This window comes from Pinus tabuliformis, chromosome 3_1 (assembly GCF_031772625.1).
Source record: "Pinus tabuliformis cultivar Carrire ecotype Pingquan chromosome 3_1, CPIR1, whole genome shotgun sequence".
Lineage (NCBI taxonomy): Eukaryota > Viridiplantae > Streptophyta > Pinopsida > Pinales > Pinaceae > Pinus > Pinus tabuliformis.
This window is the reverse complement of record NC_142301.1, coordinates 161,341,290-161,356,447: the sequence shown is the minus strand read 5'-3', so window position 1 is coordinate 161,356,447 and position 15,158 is coordinate 161,341,290. Positions and strand designations below refer to the sequence as shown.

Genomic DNA, 15,158 nt, shown 5'->3' with positions numbered 1-15,158 from the left:
TGTTCCTGGTTACTGTTTATATGGTTCTGACACACAGATTAATGATCAACATCTAAAGAATAAATTAAATTATAAGTCTGCAAGTTATACACGAGTTTCCTTATCTGAAGTTGCGTATATATGCCGTTTTCACTAATTGAAGTAGCGTGTGCAAATCTGATTATGAAATGAAAAATAATTGACTTGATAACACTGATTCACCCCCCCTCTCAATATTATTTCCAACAAGATTCCACTTCAAAATTTAAGCCTCATATTATTTAATCTTTGTACACATATCTTAAAAATTAATATACAGATTCAATCTGAGTTTTTAATCTTTGTACACAGATCTTCAAAATTAATATACAGATTCAATCTGAGTTAAGCCTCATATTGTTAGTCCCTGCCATCTGGCAATGGCATGGGACTATAGTAATTGGTTGGCGATGTTAAACAATTAATTCACCTGTTTGTTATTAGTCAGGATCACTTATAAACCAAAGTTTTCAGGCGCATATCGTTTCACCATCTTATTTGGCCTCTTCCCGAGGTGGAGAGGCCAAAAGCATATATTATGTGTACTTATTTCGGAAAGTTGTTTCACTATGTTTCACTGTGTTTCGCTAATGTAATCATTAGTTTCGCAGTTTAACAAATATTGAATGCTATACTACTAAGCTAAAGTAAGTTTCCATGTTGAAGTTGCCAAGTTGCTAGGTGGTGCATGTTGTTGAGGTGCCAACTGTTGAAGTTGTTAGGTGTTTCCAGGTGTTGAAAATTGTTGAGGTGCCAACTACTGCATGTCGTTGTTGTGTCTCGCATTGTATATTGCAACGTGTTGTGTCTACTGTAGACTGTAGCGCATACCGAATGTGAGCTTACCTTTGAGCCTTCGTTGCAAATGAATTGCTCCTCCCTGCGAATGAACTAGTCCTCCTTCAACTCGAACTTCCATCCTGAATGAATATGCCAGTTCCACCTCTTCAACATCTTTTGTGGGACGCGTTGTCGACTCCCCTCCCTCTGAGCCCTCATGGACAATGCCCTAGAATGGGAAGGAAAATGATGTGAATCACTTATTTTCTGGGGTTCTTGAAGCAACAAGGAGCGCCATAGGCATGGGTTCAATGATCTATGTAGAAGCAAGTTGTAATTACCCCCACGGTGACGAGATCCATGCTCCCCTCCGCTCCTACGGTGCTCTCCAACTCCTCCACTGACATTTCCTGGGGAGTCACCGCGTACTTTACGTTGGGATGCCTGGAAGTGTAACTGATTTGCTTCTCGTTCACATCTATTGCTGTTATGTTCTCGAATATCTCTGGCAACTGTGAACAACAAAATCAAGAACATAACAAATATTAAGCCTTCCTATTGACTAGATTCGCTTTTGATGGACTTACCTCAGTCCCACACTTTGTTTGTTGCATCTGCTTCCCAGAGAGCTTTTGGTTGAAAGGACTGCTTTTTCTTGCAACTGGCGGTCTAGTCAAAGAACCCCGACTCACTGCTTGTTTGCTGGTTGGTTAGCTTCTTGAGCTTGCTGACTAGAACTCACAAACTGAGGCTAGATAAACCCATGAACTACTACTTTGTTCTTTGCTAACTCAAGGATTTCTGCTTCCTTTCATACCATAATAGCGGGAGTTGCGTGAGGGAAAAGGAGGCAGAGAGGGTTGTCCCTTCCTGTTCAATTTTGCTATGCCCTGGTGACGATCCTTAATTAAGAAGAATCCCCCCATTCTTGCTGTCGGGGAGCTGACTATTGGTAGTGCCACAACTACCATTAATAGATGGATATCTTTTGAATTTCTTAATAGCTATATTGAATCACCTTTTGAACATCTGATAGGGATCGAGAATCATAGATGAAAATTATAGACTCTCTACCCCGATTTGGAAGGCTTTAACTCGTGTTGTAGGGTAATTATCGCAGAATTGGTCTTCTTCCTCTTCCTAACAACGATCTTATTCTTTCGTTGTTGGCACAGGGCTATCTTCAGATCTCTTTCCCAATCTGGTATATATTCCGAATGCAGGGGATATAAAATTCAAATCGCTCACCATTGGCATTGAGAGTCCATATTTTTCCCCTCGACTCTCGAAAGGGTTGTAACAACACTCACCAATTCAATTTTATCTGTCGTATGATCTGGATTTACACCCTCATCTCATCTGTTGCTTTCTCTCCTGTTGGTGGGATAGGATCTGCCTATGCGACTGAATATGGAACCATGCTTGTATGGCTGAATTGACCAGCTATTGTAATCAACGAACTCAAATAAATGAACAGAGTTCTAATCGACTGCGTAATATGCTCACTTCAGATCTGCTACTCGTGCTTATGCTGTAAGATCCAAACCAACTGATTCAGAGATAGGATCAAAATCATAACTAGCATAATCCATATCATGATTACTAACAGCATAAACTGGTGCTTTTGGTCAGTCAACATCAACTCCTCAACCTTAGGGCCGCAGAAGCTTTCAATATAAAAACAATCAAAGTTGTTTCTGGTCTCACAAAGAATACTGGCTATGAAGCTGCTACATGTAATCTGAGTTTGCTGGTCTCTTGACTGTGCCTTGACTATGCACTACTCTCTGCAAAGTTTCATGTTTTTTGCCTTCACACCGATCTGGTTGTCACATTATTTGGTATGCATGCAGGTTGGCGTTCATCAAAACTGACAGAGAAGCCTCCCAGATCCAGACATTTGGTATGCATGCATCCCAGATCCGGAATAAGGCATTTGGTATGCATGCAGGTTCGTGTTCTCATGGCATGAGAGATACGTGGCTCCATCTAGTACACCCAAGTAACCACATTCCCAAGGCTCCATATTGCTATAGGTTGAAGTTCGAGGAAGAGTTTGAGGGTCACGGTTGGGTCAAATTCAAGGGTCTAGGTCAATGGCCATGGTTTCAACAATGTAATAGGGTATAGGTTGAGGGTTGTATTTCCAATTTTAGGATCAAGGTTTCTGTACGTGTAGGGTGGGGCTATGTAGCTACATGAATCCAGTAGGCATAAAAAGTGAATACCAATGGTCTAAATGTGGTGGTTTAGGGTCAACTTAACCCAAAGCAGGAACAGGCTTGGAACACCACGCTGAATTAGGATCTGTTGTTGCCATTGGTTCTCGAACTACCTTTACTTTGGCTACCTATGCCCATGTTGTTGTATGTGTCTCTGTTGCTTGCTCTGGTGCCTCCAACTTCATTCGATCACCAAATACATGCTTTCCCTTACTAGAATAACCTGAGTTGTAGAGCTAATTTCACAAGACTGGAACCGACAAACTTAATGAATGCATTAATAGGATCACGAAATAAGAAATTATCATAAGTAGAAACTAATGAAGAATAAGTCAAAAAGTGCAATAACGATCGGAATGAAAATAGTTGAATCGAGGCTCTTTCATGGGACTGTCATGAAAGCACTAAATAGTTTACAGTAGCAATCGACTACAATGTTGTTATTATTATTATTTTCAAGTAAACTATAAGGAAAAATACCAAGGCGGGGCCAGCTAATAGAGCTGCGAAATAGTGACAAATCATCGGGTTGGGCTGTCACATATCCCTTCTGTGAACTCAACTTGGCTAGGGCCCGATATTTATCCGCAATAAAAGAAAATAAGCTGGCTTATAAAACAATCATACTTAAATCATGTTTGATCTATAAACTTCTAGGCACTATCTGTGGACCATCACATGTGGTAGCAACTTATAGTATTTAGATTGCCAGAGTAGGTCTTCAAGCCTTCCTGGGTATCCTTCCCTTCGTTAGAGTTTCCTTGGTGGGTGCCTTATGCGGACTCGGTGGATTTCCTTACCTTGGAGGGTGCCTTATGCGGACTGGGTGGAATTCCTTACCTTGGCAGGTGATTTCTTATGTAGGTATCATCCAGACTACCTGTGAAAAGCAGTAGCCTTTTATGATTTGGTCGATCGAGAAAATTGGAAATCTTGAAAATGTCTAGTGAAAATTACAAGACAAGCAATCTTGGAAGTCACTCTTTTGAAACGTTGTGAGGATGCATTATTCAAAAAGAGAATTTCGCTTTCCTCAGATTCTGTATTACCAGAGCCTGCCCTATCTGCCCTGAATCTGCTTTATGGTCCTTCAAACCTTTTCTACGGGTGCTTCACGTGTATCATTCACTAGGCTCACTAACTACCTTTCCTACTACAAAATAAACTACTGAAAGGCCCCTCGACATTGAAGTGTAATGTCATCCACTCTTTCTTTTTTCTGTCGATAAACAAGGCTCATTATAATGAAACTCTAGCACCCAGGGCTATTTCTACAAAGCACGCAATATGAACCAAAGCTATACAATACCCCATTATTATGAATTTTGTATTCTTCCCTCTTGCCACAAGATTTGTTGTAGTAGCTCATATCTTACTAGATAATTTTGGCATGTAGTGAAAACCCCAGCAACCCAAGCGAGTGTCTCCTCTTCGTCTTCCTTTCAAGGCAGGGACTAGTTGCCACGCAGCCCCGTTGTTTAATTTGTGTACATAGATTTTGTGCTCCCCTTACAAGAAATATAACTACCATATTGGCCGAGTCAACTCACTACAAGCCTAATGGACGTTTCCTGCATATTTCAACCAAACCTTTGAAAAACCAATTTTGAACTCAAATAGTTAGCCTAAAATTTGAAGCGGAAATCTAAATCATATAAAGAGATCCCTCTCTGAAGCTGGAAGGGACAAATACCAACTTTAAAAGTGGTTTTGTGGTTACCTTGGTAGTTTTTTTTCCTCAGCTTAGGAAAATTACGGAGTGATAACAAAAGTGTTGCATCAAGATTTTTCCCCTCATGGATTTGTCGAGAAGATTTTCATTTTTCAAAGGTCTGGGTTAAGCTTTTGTTCAATATTCTTCAAGATAAAATGCATCCACAATATTAATTCAATGTATTCCTTGAAGCGGTGAAAATGAGGAGTTTGCCTCGGGAGGATGATTTAAAAACTTCAGAAGATGGATAAATTATATGTCTAATTACTCTTCTATGAGGTTGCATATTTAAGTCGATAAATGCACATATTGATCTCTCGAATTAGATCAATATAATGAAGTAAATGTGGCAGTAGTTAGGCGATTCAAGCGAATCGAATAAGCTGAAGAATGAAAATCAAAGCAAGCGAGTTGGACTCTTTAGTAAACACTCCTTTAGATATCATTGACTCTAGTAAGAATTGAACATTGTTTGACCATGGATAACAATGAATAGCTAGAGGATATAAGTGGCAGAATTTCCATATTTAAAGCGAGACAAGTGGCAATTAGTTGAACAAAATCAATAACCAGTAAATTAACTTCCAAACATCAAGGAAAAGAATTTTCCATTAGTTCTAGATTTCTTGCAATTATTTAGAGATTGTTTTATTTTTAGTGCATTGTTTAGATTTTTATTCCAAAAAGCTAGACACAATCAACTTGATGCATTTTTCTATATATTGTATCATTTGTAATGAAAAAGGTTGGATTTTGATGTCAAAACCTTGACATTTTTAAAAAATACTTTTACTACAAAATTTTCAATCAATTATTTTTTTTTACTTCTGTTTTATGACATAATTTGTTTTTGATGTATGTTATTTCCGATAATTCCACATCTTTATTTCTGGATGCATGTGGGGGTGTGTAGGTATTTGAGAAAGGTTGGGCTGAGTGTCAACCCCCTTGAAATCCCACCATGAAGTTATTTTCATTAATGAGTAGATCAGAATGACAGCGTGTCACTGTTGATCCCTCAACATCACAAGATTGTTGGTATCTAAACATTGCATGTATGTATTTTGTTTAGCTATTGAGAGTGCCTCTTCAAACTTTTTGATATTATTAGCTAACCTAAGTGTTTAGTGGGAATGTTAGGCTGCCTAATAACTCTTTCATTATTCTATTCAAACCTTCCAAGCTATGTTTTTTGGCCATATCTAAACACCTGCACTTTGATAATGCCTCTGCAAGAGAGGACTTTACTTGTTAACTATGGATTGGAGACTTGAGGCAACCACCATATACGAAAACCCTTAGATCTGGCCATCGTGCGTCATAGGCTACTGTTTAGTGATAGTGAACAACAAAAAGCCTCGTAACACTTGAGGGAGCCCCCTCTAGTTCGAGGGCTAGCTTGAACCTAAAGGCTAGTAGAGTTTGTTTCTCGGCACAATTTTACAACCAAGAAATGCCTTCAAGAAACATATACAACTCGGACAATGTATCAATGTTACTTGTTTCACACATTTGCATAACAACATAGCCAAATTAATATAGATCATAGTAATCTCTGAGCACTTTCTCTAGCTAGGTAAATTTCTACGTACAACAAAATAATAACAACTAGCACCTGCTTTATGCGGAATGTGGGTGGCCAAAAAAAGAAAACTTCCACACTCAGTGCATATACTTTCTCCTGTAGTTATCATACTCCCACACTTGAATTTAAACTTGAATGAACGAACTATGCAAACTGCGGAAGTTGTACGAAATTAGCTTTCTTCTGAATTCACATTGTCATTTCATTGTGCGCAAATATTTTACAATGCCAATAGATTTTACTATGCAAAGGGATTTCATTGTACTGAGTAACTGTATGAAGTTTTCTCTGCACTCCACACAACCTTTAATGAATTAATTGTCATAAATATTATATAGTAATGATTATTTGGGACAACTAAGTGGACAAAGAATGCAAAAGTTGTGCGGAATGCATAAGCTATGTGGACTTAGATTTCCTCTACATATGTACAACCTTTATTCAATTAAGAACTTTCACTATAAGGGATTTCCCTGTGAATAATTTTGTGCGAAGAACTTTCATTACGCTGTGTCAAATTAGCTTTCTTCCGTTTTTGCATTGTCATTTCATTGTGCGGAGATATTTCACTATTCAAATAAAACTTTTATTGTGCATAGAGATTTCATTATACAAAATAATTGTACAAACTTTCCTCAAATTCTTTATTTCAACTAAAAACCTAAGTGGACAAAATAATTGTACAAACTTTCCTCGAATTCCTTATTTCAACTAAAAACCTAAGTAGACAGAAAATGTGAAAGCTGTACAGACTTGGCTTTACTCCACATCCACACAACCTTTAATCAATTAAGAGATTTCTATGTATAGAAAACTGTATGCATAGCTTTCATTGTGCAAAAAAAACATGTAAAAAAATAAAAATACGAGCGAAATGCAGCACACTGAACTTAATCAATCAATTAACAATAAAAACAAAAATTACACTGCAGGACAGTTATACTAATATCTACATACGTTCACATTCAAAGTCATATGTCCCAATGACATTAATTAAATTTTAAACCAAAGTAGAGATACAATGTTATTTACTGCACGGGAAGATTCTCGCAAATATCGAGATCATTTTGCTGGGACGTGGAGAAAAAAAATGATTACATGTTATATTAAATAATTAAAGAAACTGTGATCATTTTATTTTAAAGAATAACCGGAGGTTACAATGAATTTGGTAAGTATAACGGCGCCCACAGTTTGAATTTTAACTTTGTGCTTTTCCTAATACCATCATATTATATATATATATATGATCATTTTATTTTAAAGAATAACCGGAGGTTACAATGAATTCGGTAAGTATAACGGCGCCCACAATTTGAATTTTAACCTTGTGCCTTTTCTAATACCATCCTATTTTATATATATATATATATATAAAATAAATTTAAGGTAACTCACTATTATAATGCTTTCTTAACATAATGAGATATGAGTTTAAAAAATTTAAGAAATATTTTATAGCTTTATCACCATCTCAATAATATCAATCACATGGTCCTGATAATTTTTTTTTTTCAAATACCAATGCGGTTTAACTTCATGTGGATATTTGGATCTGATTTGACAATGTCTTTTAAGTGACTGCTCAAAATGGCATTGCAATCACATTTCATTGGCTCATAAGCTTTATTTAGCCAAGCATCATTATTATTGTTTTCTAAATAAAAAACAACATTCCAGTGATGGCAAATGTGGGACATTATTAGTATATTTCTGTCACCTTAAAGCTATTAGGTTGCCTACAAGGGGTTAAGATCTAAACAAATCAATAACCTACCACTAATAAGTGAATCTATAGATTTAAAAATTGGCATTATTAAAGGATCATGTGATGGGTGGTTTCTTTTAGGATATGTTTAGGAAAGGGTAGCACTAAAGTAGGACCCACCCAAGTTACATATACGATCAGGAAGAAATCATTGGATGAGGTTGGTAGTATCACTGGAGATTAAGAAGATATGCATTTTAAAGAATTTTAGCAGACAAAAGGATTGGCATCATCAAAAGCCTAAGACGATTGATAAATGGGATATGCTTTTGTTATATGACAACAAATGTTTTAAAACATTTAAGTCCCAAATTGTATTTTTTTGGACCCTTTTATTGTTGTAGAATTCATAGATTTAGTTGTTGTAAAGTTATGTTATCATCCAAAACATTTAAGTCCCAAATTGAATTTTTTTTTTACCCTTTTATTGTTGTAGAATTCATAGATTTAGGTGTTGTAAAGTTATGTTAACTAGATGATAGGACGTCAAAGGGATAGGTAAATGATATCAATCTCAAAGCCTTTACCCCTTTTCATAATTGAAACCAGTTTCATTGTTAGAAGATTGTGTTGTTTCCTTTTGCTTAATGACATAGCACATCTTTGTGGTCAGAGATGAAGACATAGGTTTAAAACATGTAATTAAAATAAGTGAAGTTTGGTACAAAGGGATTGGATTTATTTTTTATTAATTGGTAAGGTTCAATTTATGTGAGTTTTATCTCAAGATTTATACGGTCATTTTGAGGCATTAGTCGAATGTGTGGTTGTGCTTAAAGAGATTATAGTAAAAATAATCTCATGATTGATGAACACATAAATAAATCAAGCCCACCTCCAAGCCCTTAAAATTTTAAGTTGAAGGGCTTGGATCTAATGGTAAAAAGAAAGGATTTTTTCACCTTCAAGCAAGGTTCAATTCTAGTGAGGGGTTTTTGTGGAGACATCTGGTCACTTTGAGTTAGTGGTTGAACATTTGATTGTACTTTGATGGATTATATTAAATGATCTCATGACCCATGCACACATAAATAGATCAAATACCAACCCCATGTCCTTTAAGTTTTATTCTATTGGGTTTATCTCAAGTGGTAGAGAGGAAAATATTTTGTTCATCCCACCCAAATTCAAATCCCACTTGTGACATGTTCTCTCTTTGTGATTTGATTGTTGACTAGGGATTTTCATGAGCTAGTTGTCAACTGGGTCTAGAAAGGTACTAGAAATATCATTCTCACCTATGGACTAGAGGGTGGGTGCATCACAACTTGGAAAAAAAATAACTTGAGATTGGTTAAGGTTCTTTTTAAGCTTTGATTCTACCAAGTTTGGATTAGGAAAGAGTCATAGAGGTAAAATTGTTTGAGTAGTGAGTTGCATTCTAGTATGGGTTACATTACATGTTTGAGGATGCAATAGGGTTGAGTTTTTGTCATAAAGATAGGGTAACATCAAGGTTGTAAGAGGTTAGATGATGCAATTAATGGGACACTTATCATTACACATTCATTAGAATTAAAGTTTATTTTGGTACGTTAAGTAAATTAATGGTTATAGGTTCAAGTTATCATGCACATGGGTTAAGTAACATGGCTTACTTACCCACATTTAATGGAGTTTTTGTAATAAGGTTTGAGACATGGCCACTTATCTTTATTTCTTTTGCACATGTGTTAACACAAGTAGATAGATTCATAGAACAAGGGTCGTGAACATATATGTCTACATTAGTTATTCACAATATCAACGACTACAATAAATAAGAAAATTCCTTTTAGAAATGTACTAAAGGAAATTTTCCTCGCAACTAACAATACAAATGGTGGAAATATTTATTTGTAGCAATAAACCAATCTTGAGCAAAAATGATGAGAAATCTACATACTACAAGGCCAAAGAGTCAAAGAAGAAGGAAGTAATGATAGATGAGGATGTTTTCCCTTGGTTTGAAATATTACAAGTTTGAAAGGAAATGTTGAGTAGATGAAGTTGATAGGCCTTGAATTCATGAATTCATATTTTTTTCTAACATGCAATATATAGTATACAAAAAGTATGCAATTAATTTGGATCTTGGGGGCTAAGATATAGAAGGATGGAAGGCCAAGAGACAAAGATAGAAAACATGCAAATATGCCATGAAACTAATCATAAAAATATTGATGAAACTACATGAACTGAATACACCACAAAAATATATAAAAAAGAGAGAAAGAGTTGGAGAAGATGAATTCCATTAAGAAGAACCATTACATGCAATGAGGCTAATATTTGGATCTCTTCTTCCCTACCTTCATTCTCTTCCTATTTCCATCTCATAGGGTGTCTTATTGATGAAGTAACATTTGATTGGGCTTGAAGCCATCAATTACATATCTACCAAGTTCCCTTTTACATAAAAATATGACTTTATCAATTATACATCCTAACTTGGACTATAAGCCCCCCCCCCCCAAGATTTAGATCAATCCTCCCTCCTTAGAAAATGATGGTCCTCATCATTTCATCCCATGTTAAAAATAAGAGGGACCCCACTATGTTTATTGTACCATCATGATCAAGGTTTTGTGTGGCCAACCCATAATCATGGGTTTGTGGATGACCCATAACACTAGTTCCTATTTTTATACTAGTCAAGCTCTAGCTACAATTTTCTTTATAGTTTTCCTTATAGCTGATGAAATCTATTGATATAAAATACTTACTTTGTTATATTTCGTGGAGTGAGAAAATCCTTCCTAGTACTCAATGTACATGTGGTTGTGTTGGTTTACATCCTATGTGACTTCAATCAATGATATCTATAAAACCGAGAAAGAAAATGAAATTAAGTAAAAAATCAATTTGTTCCAACAGAAAATCCTTTAAAATGAGATATCATGCACCCTCTAAAATACTCTATAGAAGTTGTAGAATTGCATAAATTTTTTTGAAGATGGTTTCCATGTGTCCTATTCATTATTTTGCTTCAATGACTATCGTATAGGTATGGGTACATTGAGAAATAGATAAAATTAGATCACTTAAGCTTCCACCTATTGCATTTAGATGCAACATGAGGCTCCTAGGGAGTGGTAACTTGATTTTGTTGGCCCAATGGTCACATTGAGAGGGGGGGTGAATCAATGTGAGATCAATTTTACCATTTCACAACTGTTCATAATCAATCAATCATATAGTAATGAATCATAACCATAAGCATCATATCATCAAATAGAACTATGCATCATCAATCTACCATCATATCAATAACACATCAAGAAGGCATCACATCACAAAGAGACACAATTTTTTATGTGGAAACCCATACGGGAGGAAAACCACAAATATTATTCTTCTTTATATTCAATTCATTTACATATATTTTTAGGCTACGACCTATTGGAGTATCGACACCTAATCTTAGGGATTGGGTGAACAACTGTAATTAGTGTAAATAAATAATAGAGGAAATGGAGAGTCATCGGGAGATGAACTGAACAGTCACTCCCTCTTGTATATAATAATGAACAACCTAAATGAATAACACAATTTCATTTGAGGAGTTACCTCTTGGCCTGACATGGTATTAGAGCCAACTCTATTTTTTAGCATTCCTGCCCTTGTAACTCCTTTCTGTCTATTCTGCCCATGTTCTGCATTTCTACAGCATGACACATCTGCCTTCTGCCAACACAAATTCCTCAACCTCTCATCAATGAACCAAACCTCTATTCGTTAACACTTCAAGCTTCAGCTAGATTCCTGTCATAGAGATTTCTTAACTCTGTGTATGGTTGAGAGCACGGGGAGGCACAACGACTGGTGGGAACACAACCTCCGCTTGCATTAAGGGGCATTGGGCTTGCTCACTTCGCACCTTGGCCCTGGCTGACATCAATTCAGAGGCTATTGAAACACGCCATAGATCGAGCCGGAGGTGTTTCTAGTCGAACGTGGGTCGTAGCGATTTGCAGCGTCTCCATACAGCCTCCGCTTGCAGCGTCTCATGGACAAGTGCTAATAGTTGGCAATGTTGCTGCCTGTAAAAGGCCCTCCATACCTCCCACACTATGCTGCTCCTCCCACGCTAGAAGCTGCTCGGCTTGGCCTATCCTCTACACATATATCCAGCAGGCCCATACCTCTCCATGTTGTTCCATATATATACAATGCTGGTATATATAACGTTGTCTCCACGTTGTTCCATATATATATAACGTTGTCTCCACACTGTTCCATATATATACAACGTTGTTTTCATATATTCTATTGTTTTCATATATTAACGCTCCTGCGTTTGGCTCCTAATTATTTGATATATAACGATTGTTTCATTGTTGTGTTTGGCTCCCAATTGTTTCATATATAACATTATTTCATTGCAGCTACGTTTGGCTCCCATGCTGTCACCCATATACCACCTCCCTAAAATTCTCCCCTCCCCATATACCACCTTCCCTAAATATTCCCTCCCCCATATATTACCTCCCCAAAATAATACCTCTGTTCTTAATATATCATAGTGCAATATTTGAACCACCAAAAGTGCATTTTAATATATTGGCAGCAGGGTACATTTAAAAAAAATGCATTCATTGATATCTATTGTGGTAGTGGTTCTCACCGGGAAGGAGAACTATCCAGAATGGTCGTGAAAAATCAAACACACTCTCATTTTTAATGAGCAGTGGAAAGGAGTATGTGTTGGAAATGGAGACAAAGAGCCAGAATAGCCTACCTCAGACAAATAATTTGCCATTTGGAAAAATAAGAACAACAAGGCTTATGCATTGATTGCAACATTAGTAAATGAAGAGGTGAGTCACCATATTTTTCCATTTTCAAATGCTTTCGAAGCCTTACAAAAACTGAAGGAACTCTAATAATGAATCACACTCTGCACTTGAAGTTGTTCAACTCATGATTAAATTGTTCACCCTTGAATTACAAAATGATGATCCTCTTGCTCTTGCATCAGAAGTAAAATCTATTATGCATGATATCAAAGTCACTAATATTGAATTGGACATTCCTTTGATAGCTTTTCTCAAGGCACTTTATCCCACTTACTAAAATTATCTTGAGTCATTGCAAGCAAATTGAAACCTCAAAGATATTACCTTTGACTCCCTTGTGAAAAAAATTGCTAAAAGAGAGAAATATTTTGGGAAGAAGACAACTCCTGAGTCTTCTGAAGAGGTTGTGTGCCTTGCACATAGAGAGAATAATCTTGCTCAAGATTCTTCCAGAGGAAGAGGTGGTCAAAGAGGAAGAGGAAGAAATTTTAGAGGTAGGGGGGTAGACACTCTTAAGGAGAAAAATCAGAATGCACTACATATATTGCAAAAGATATGGATCACATGATGCATCCACATGCAAGTTGCCTTGGGACAGAATTGAGCAGGAAAGAAACCAACCCAAAGGTAAAACTAATGACAGAGAGAAAGGTAAAGCACATGAATACACTCACTATGTTGTGGCACACTATAATATTGGAGTAAATGAAGACTTATTTAATGCTTCACTTGCTTCTTGGAAAAATGATTGGTTGCTTGATTCAGGAGCAACTTGCCACCTGAATTTTAGAAGAGATTGTTTTGAAGAATTTACTGACAATGTTGATGGAGCAGTATAATTTGTAGACAAATCAAAACTCAAGCCATCAGGGCTTGGTACAATTAGGTTTAAATTTCCTAGTCTTCTAGACTTTCTTCTGCATCATGTTTTATATCTCCCACAGCTGAGGAGAAACTTGATGTCCTTAGTCCACATCCACCAGCAAGGACACTCCATTCATACGTTTGATGGAAAGCTTGAGGTGAGAAAAGAATTAGACTACTCACTTGTCCTGACGAGGATAGAAGAAGGAAGGCTTCTCAAGCTGCAAGGTACCTCTTGTTACACAACATTTTGTCATTGTCCTTGTACTCCCCGTTCCTTGATCCTAGAGGACCTCTACAATGAACCTTGCATGCTTTTACTTCATGAAGAAACTCCCATTATGTCTCTCTTCATGAGCATATCATTTCCCTTTTGCACCATTTCCCCTGAAACTTCTGTTTTTCCCAGTTTAAAATATCGATGCTAATGGCTTTTGTCTCCCCCGCACCGATATGCAGAGATTAGCACTATTCCCCGTGCCGATCTGTGAGACTGAGCTGTGTTCCAATCACGCCTGTACTGTTACGGAAAGTTTTTTAACTTAGAGCCAAAGCTTCTAGCTCTAGAAGCTCCGTTATGGAAGTCTGGTAAATGGTTTAGCCGGATGGGGTCGAGGATGACAGTTTGGCTTTTTTCCCCTATAATGATGGAACTACCTCAAGGGATAAGTCCGTCTCCCATGAGAAGAGGATCTATCTCCCATCCATATTTCCTATATAAACCTCCCTTCTTCCCAAGAACAAGCTAGTTAGAGTGTTGGATGAGTGTGAGTATACTATTTCGATTAGACAAGAAAGCTATTACTAGTTGTAGCCATCTAGTTGTGTGAGGGAGAAGTGTGTTTGGTTTGGATTGAATTCTAAAGGGAAGAGCCTTAAAACTATTGTTGATTGAGGCCATCGTGGAATGCTAGCAGAAGTGTGTGGGAACCTGGTCTTGTCAGAGGAAAACTGCAACGTCAAGACAAATGGTTGTAATCTCTCTTTGATATTAATATATGCAACTATCAATTGATTTCCTACAGGTTTCGTAATATTACATATTCATGGCTTAATGTTTCTTGAATTGTTAAGTAGGTTGAATTGCAATTTGTCTACTATTATGTTTGTGTGTTGTTGTTGTTTACTTGTTTTAGGAGCTTGAAGAAGGAAGCGAAAGATTGCTAGAGCGAGAAAGTGAGGACATCATCAAGCAGGATAAGCGACCAAGAGGTAGGCCCTCTTGATTGATTCTAACCTAAGGAAATCTTCCATAGAATGTTTTTGTTGTGGTTAGACCCATTATTGGGCTAGATGAATTCGTTCGTGTCCGCACTTATAATTTTACTTCACCACAAATTGGCGACTCCGCTAGGGAGATCCCATCCTTCTGTTTGTTTTGGATTTCATGATTTTGTGAGAACTTTGCTAGTTTCGCGTTTTCCCTTTT

At 36.9% G+C, this 15,158-nt stretch overlaps 1 protein-coding gene across 1 annotated transcript in view; it reads right to left on the bottom strand.

Annotated features, from left to right (window-relative positions):
- LOC149186291 (uncharacterized) overlaps positions 1 to 1,412 on the bottom strand; it is a 38,683-nt gene extending 37,271 nt beyond the window's left edge. Inside the window, exons 1-2 of the mRNA XM_089409286.1 lie at positions 1,386 to 1,412; positions 1,140 to 1,310 (exon numbers count right to left, since the gene is read on the bottom strand). Of these exons, the coding sequence (XP_089265412.1) occupies positions 1,140 to 1,310; positions 1,386 to 1,412 (198 nt within the window). The remainder of the gene's footprint in view (positions 1 to 1,139; positions 1,311 to 1,385) is intronic.
- Positions 1,413 to 15,158: the final 13,746 nt, after the last annotated feature.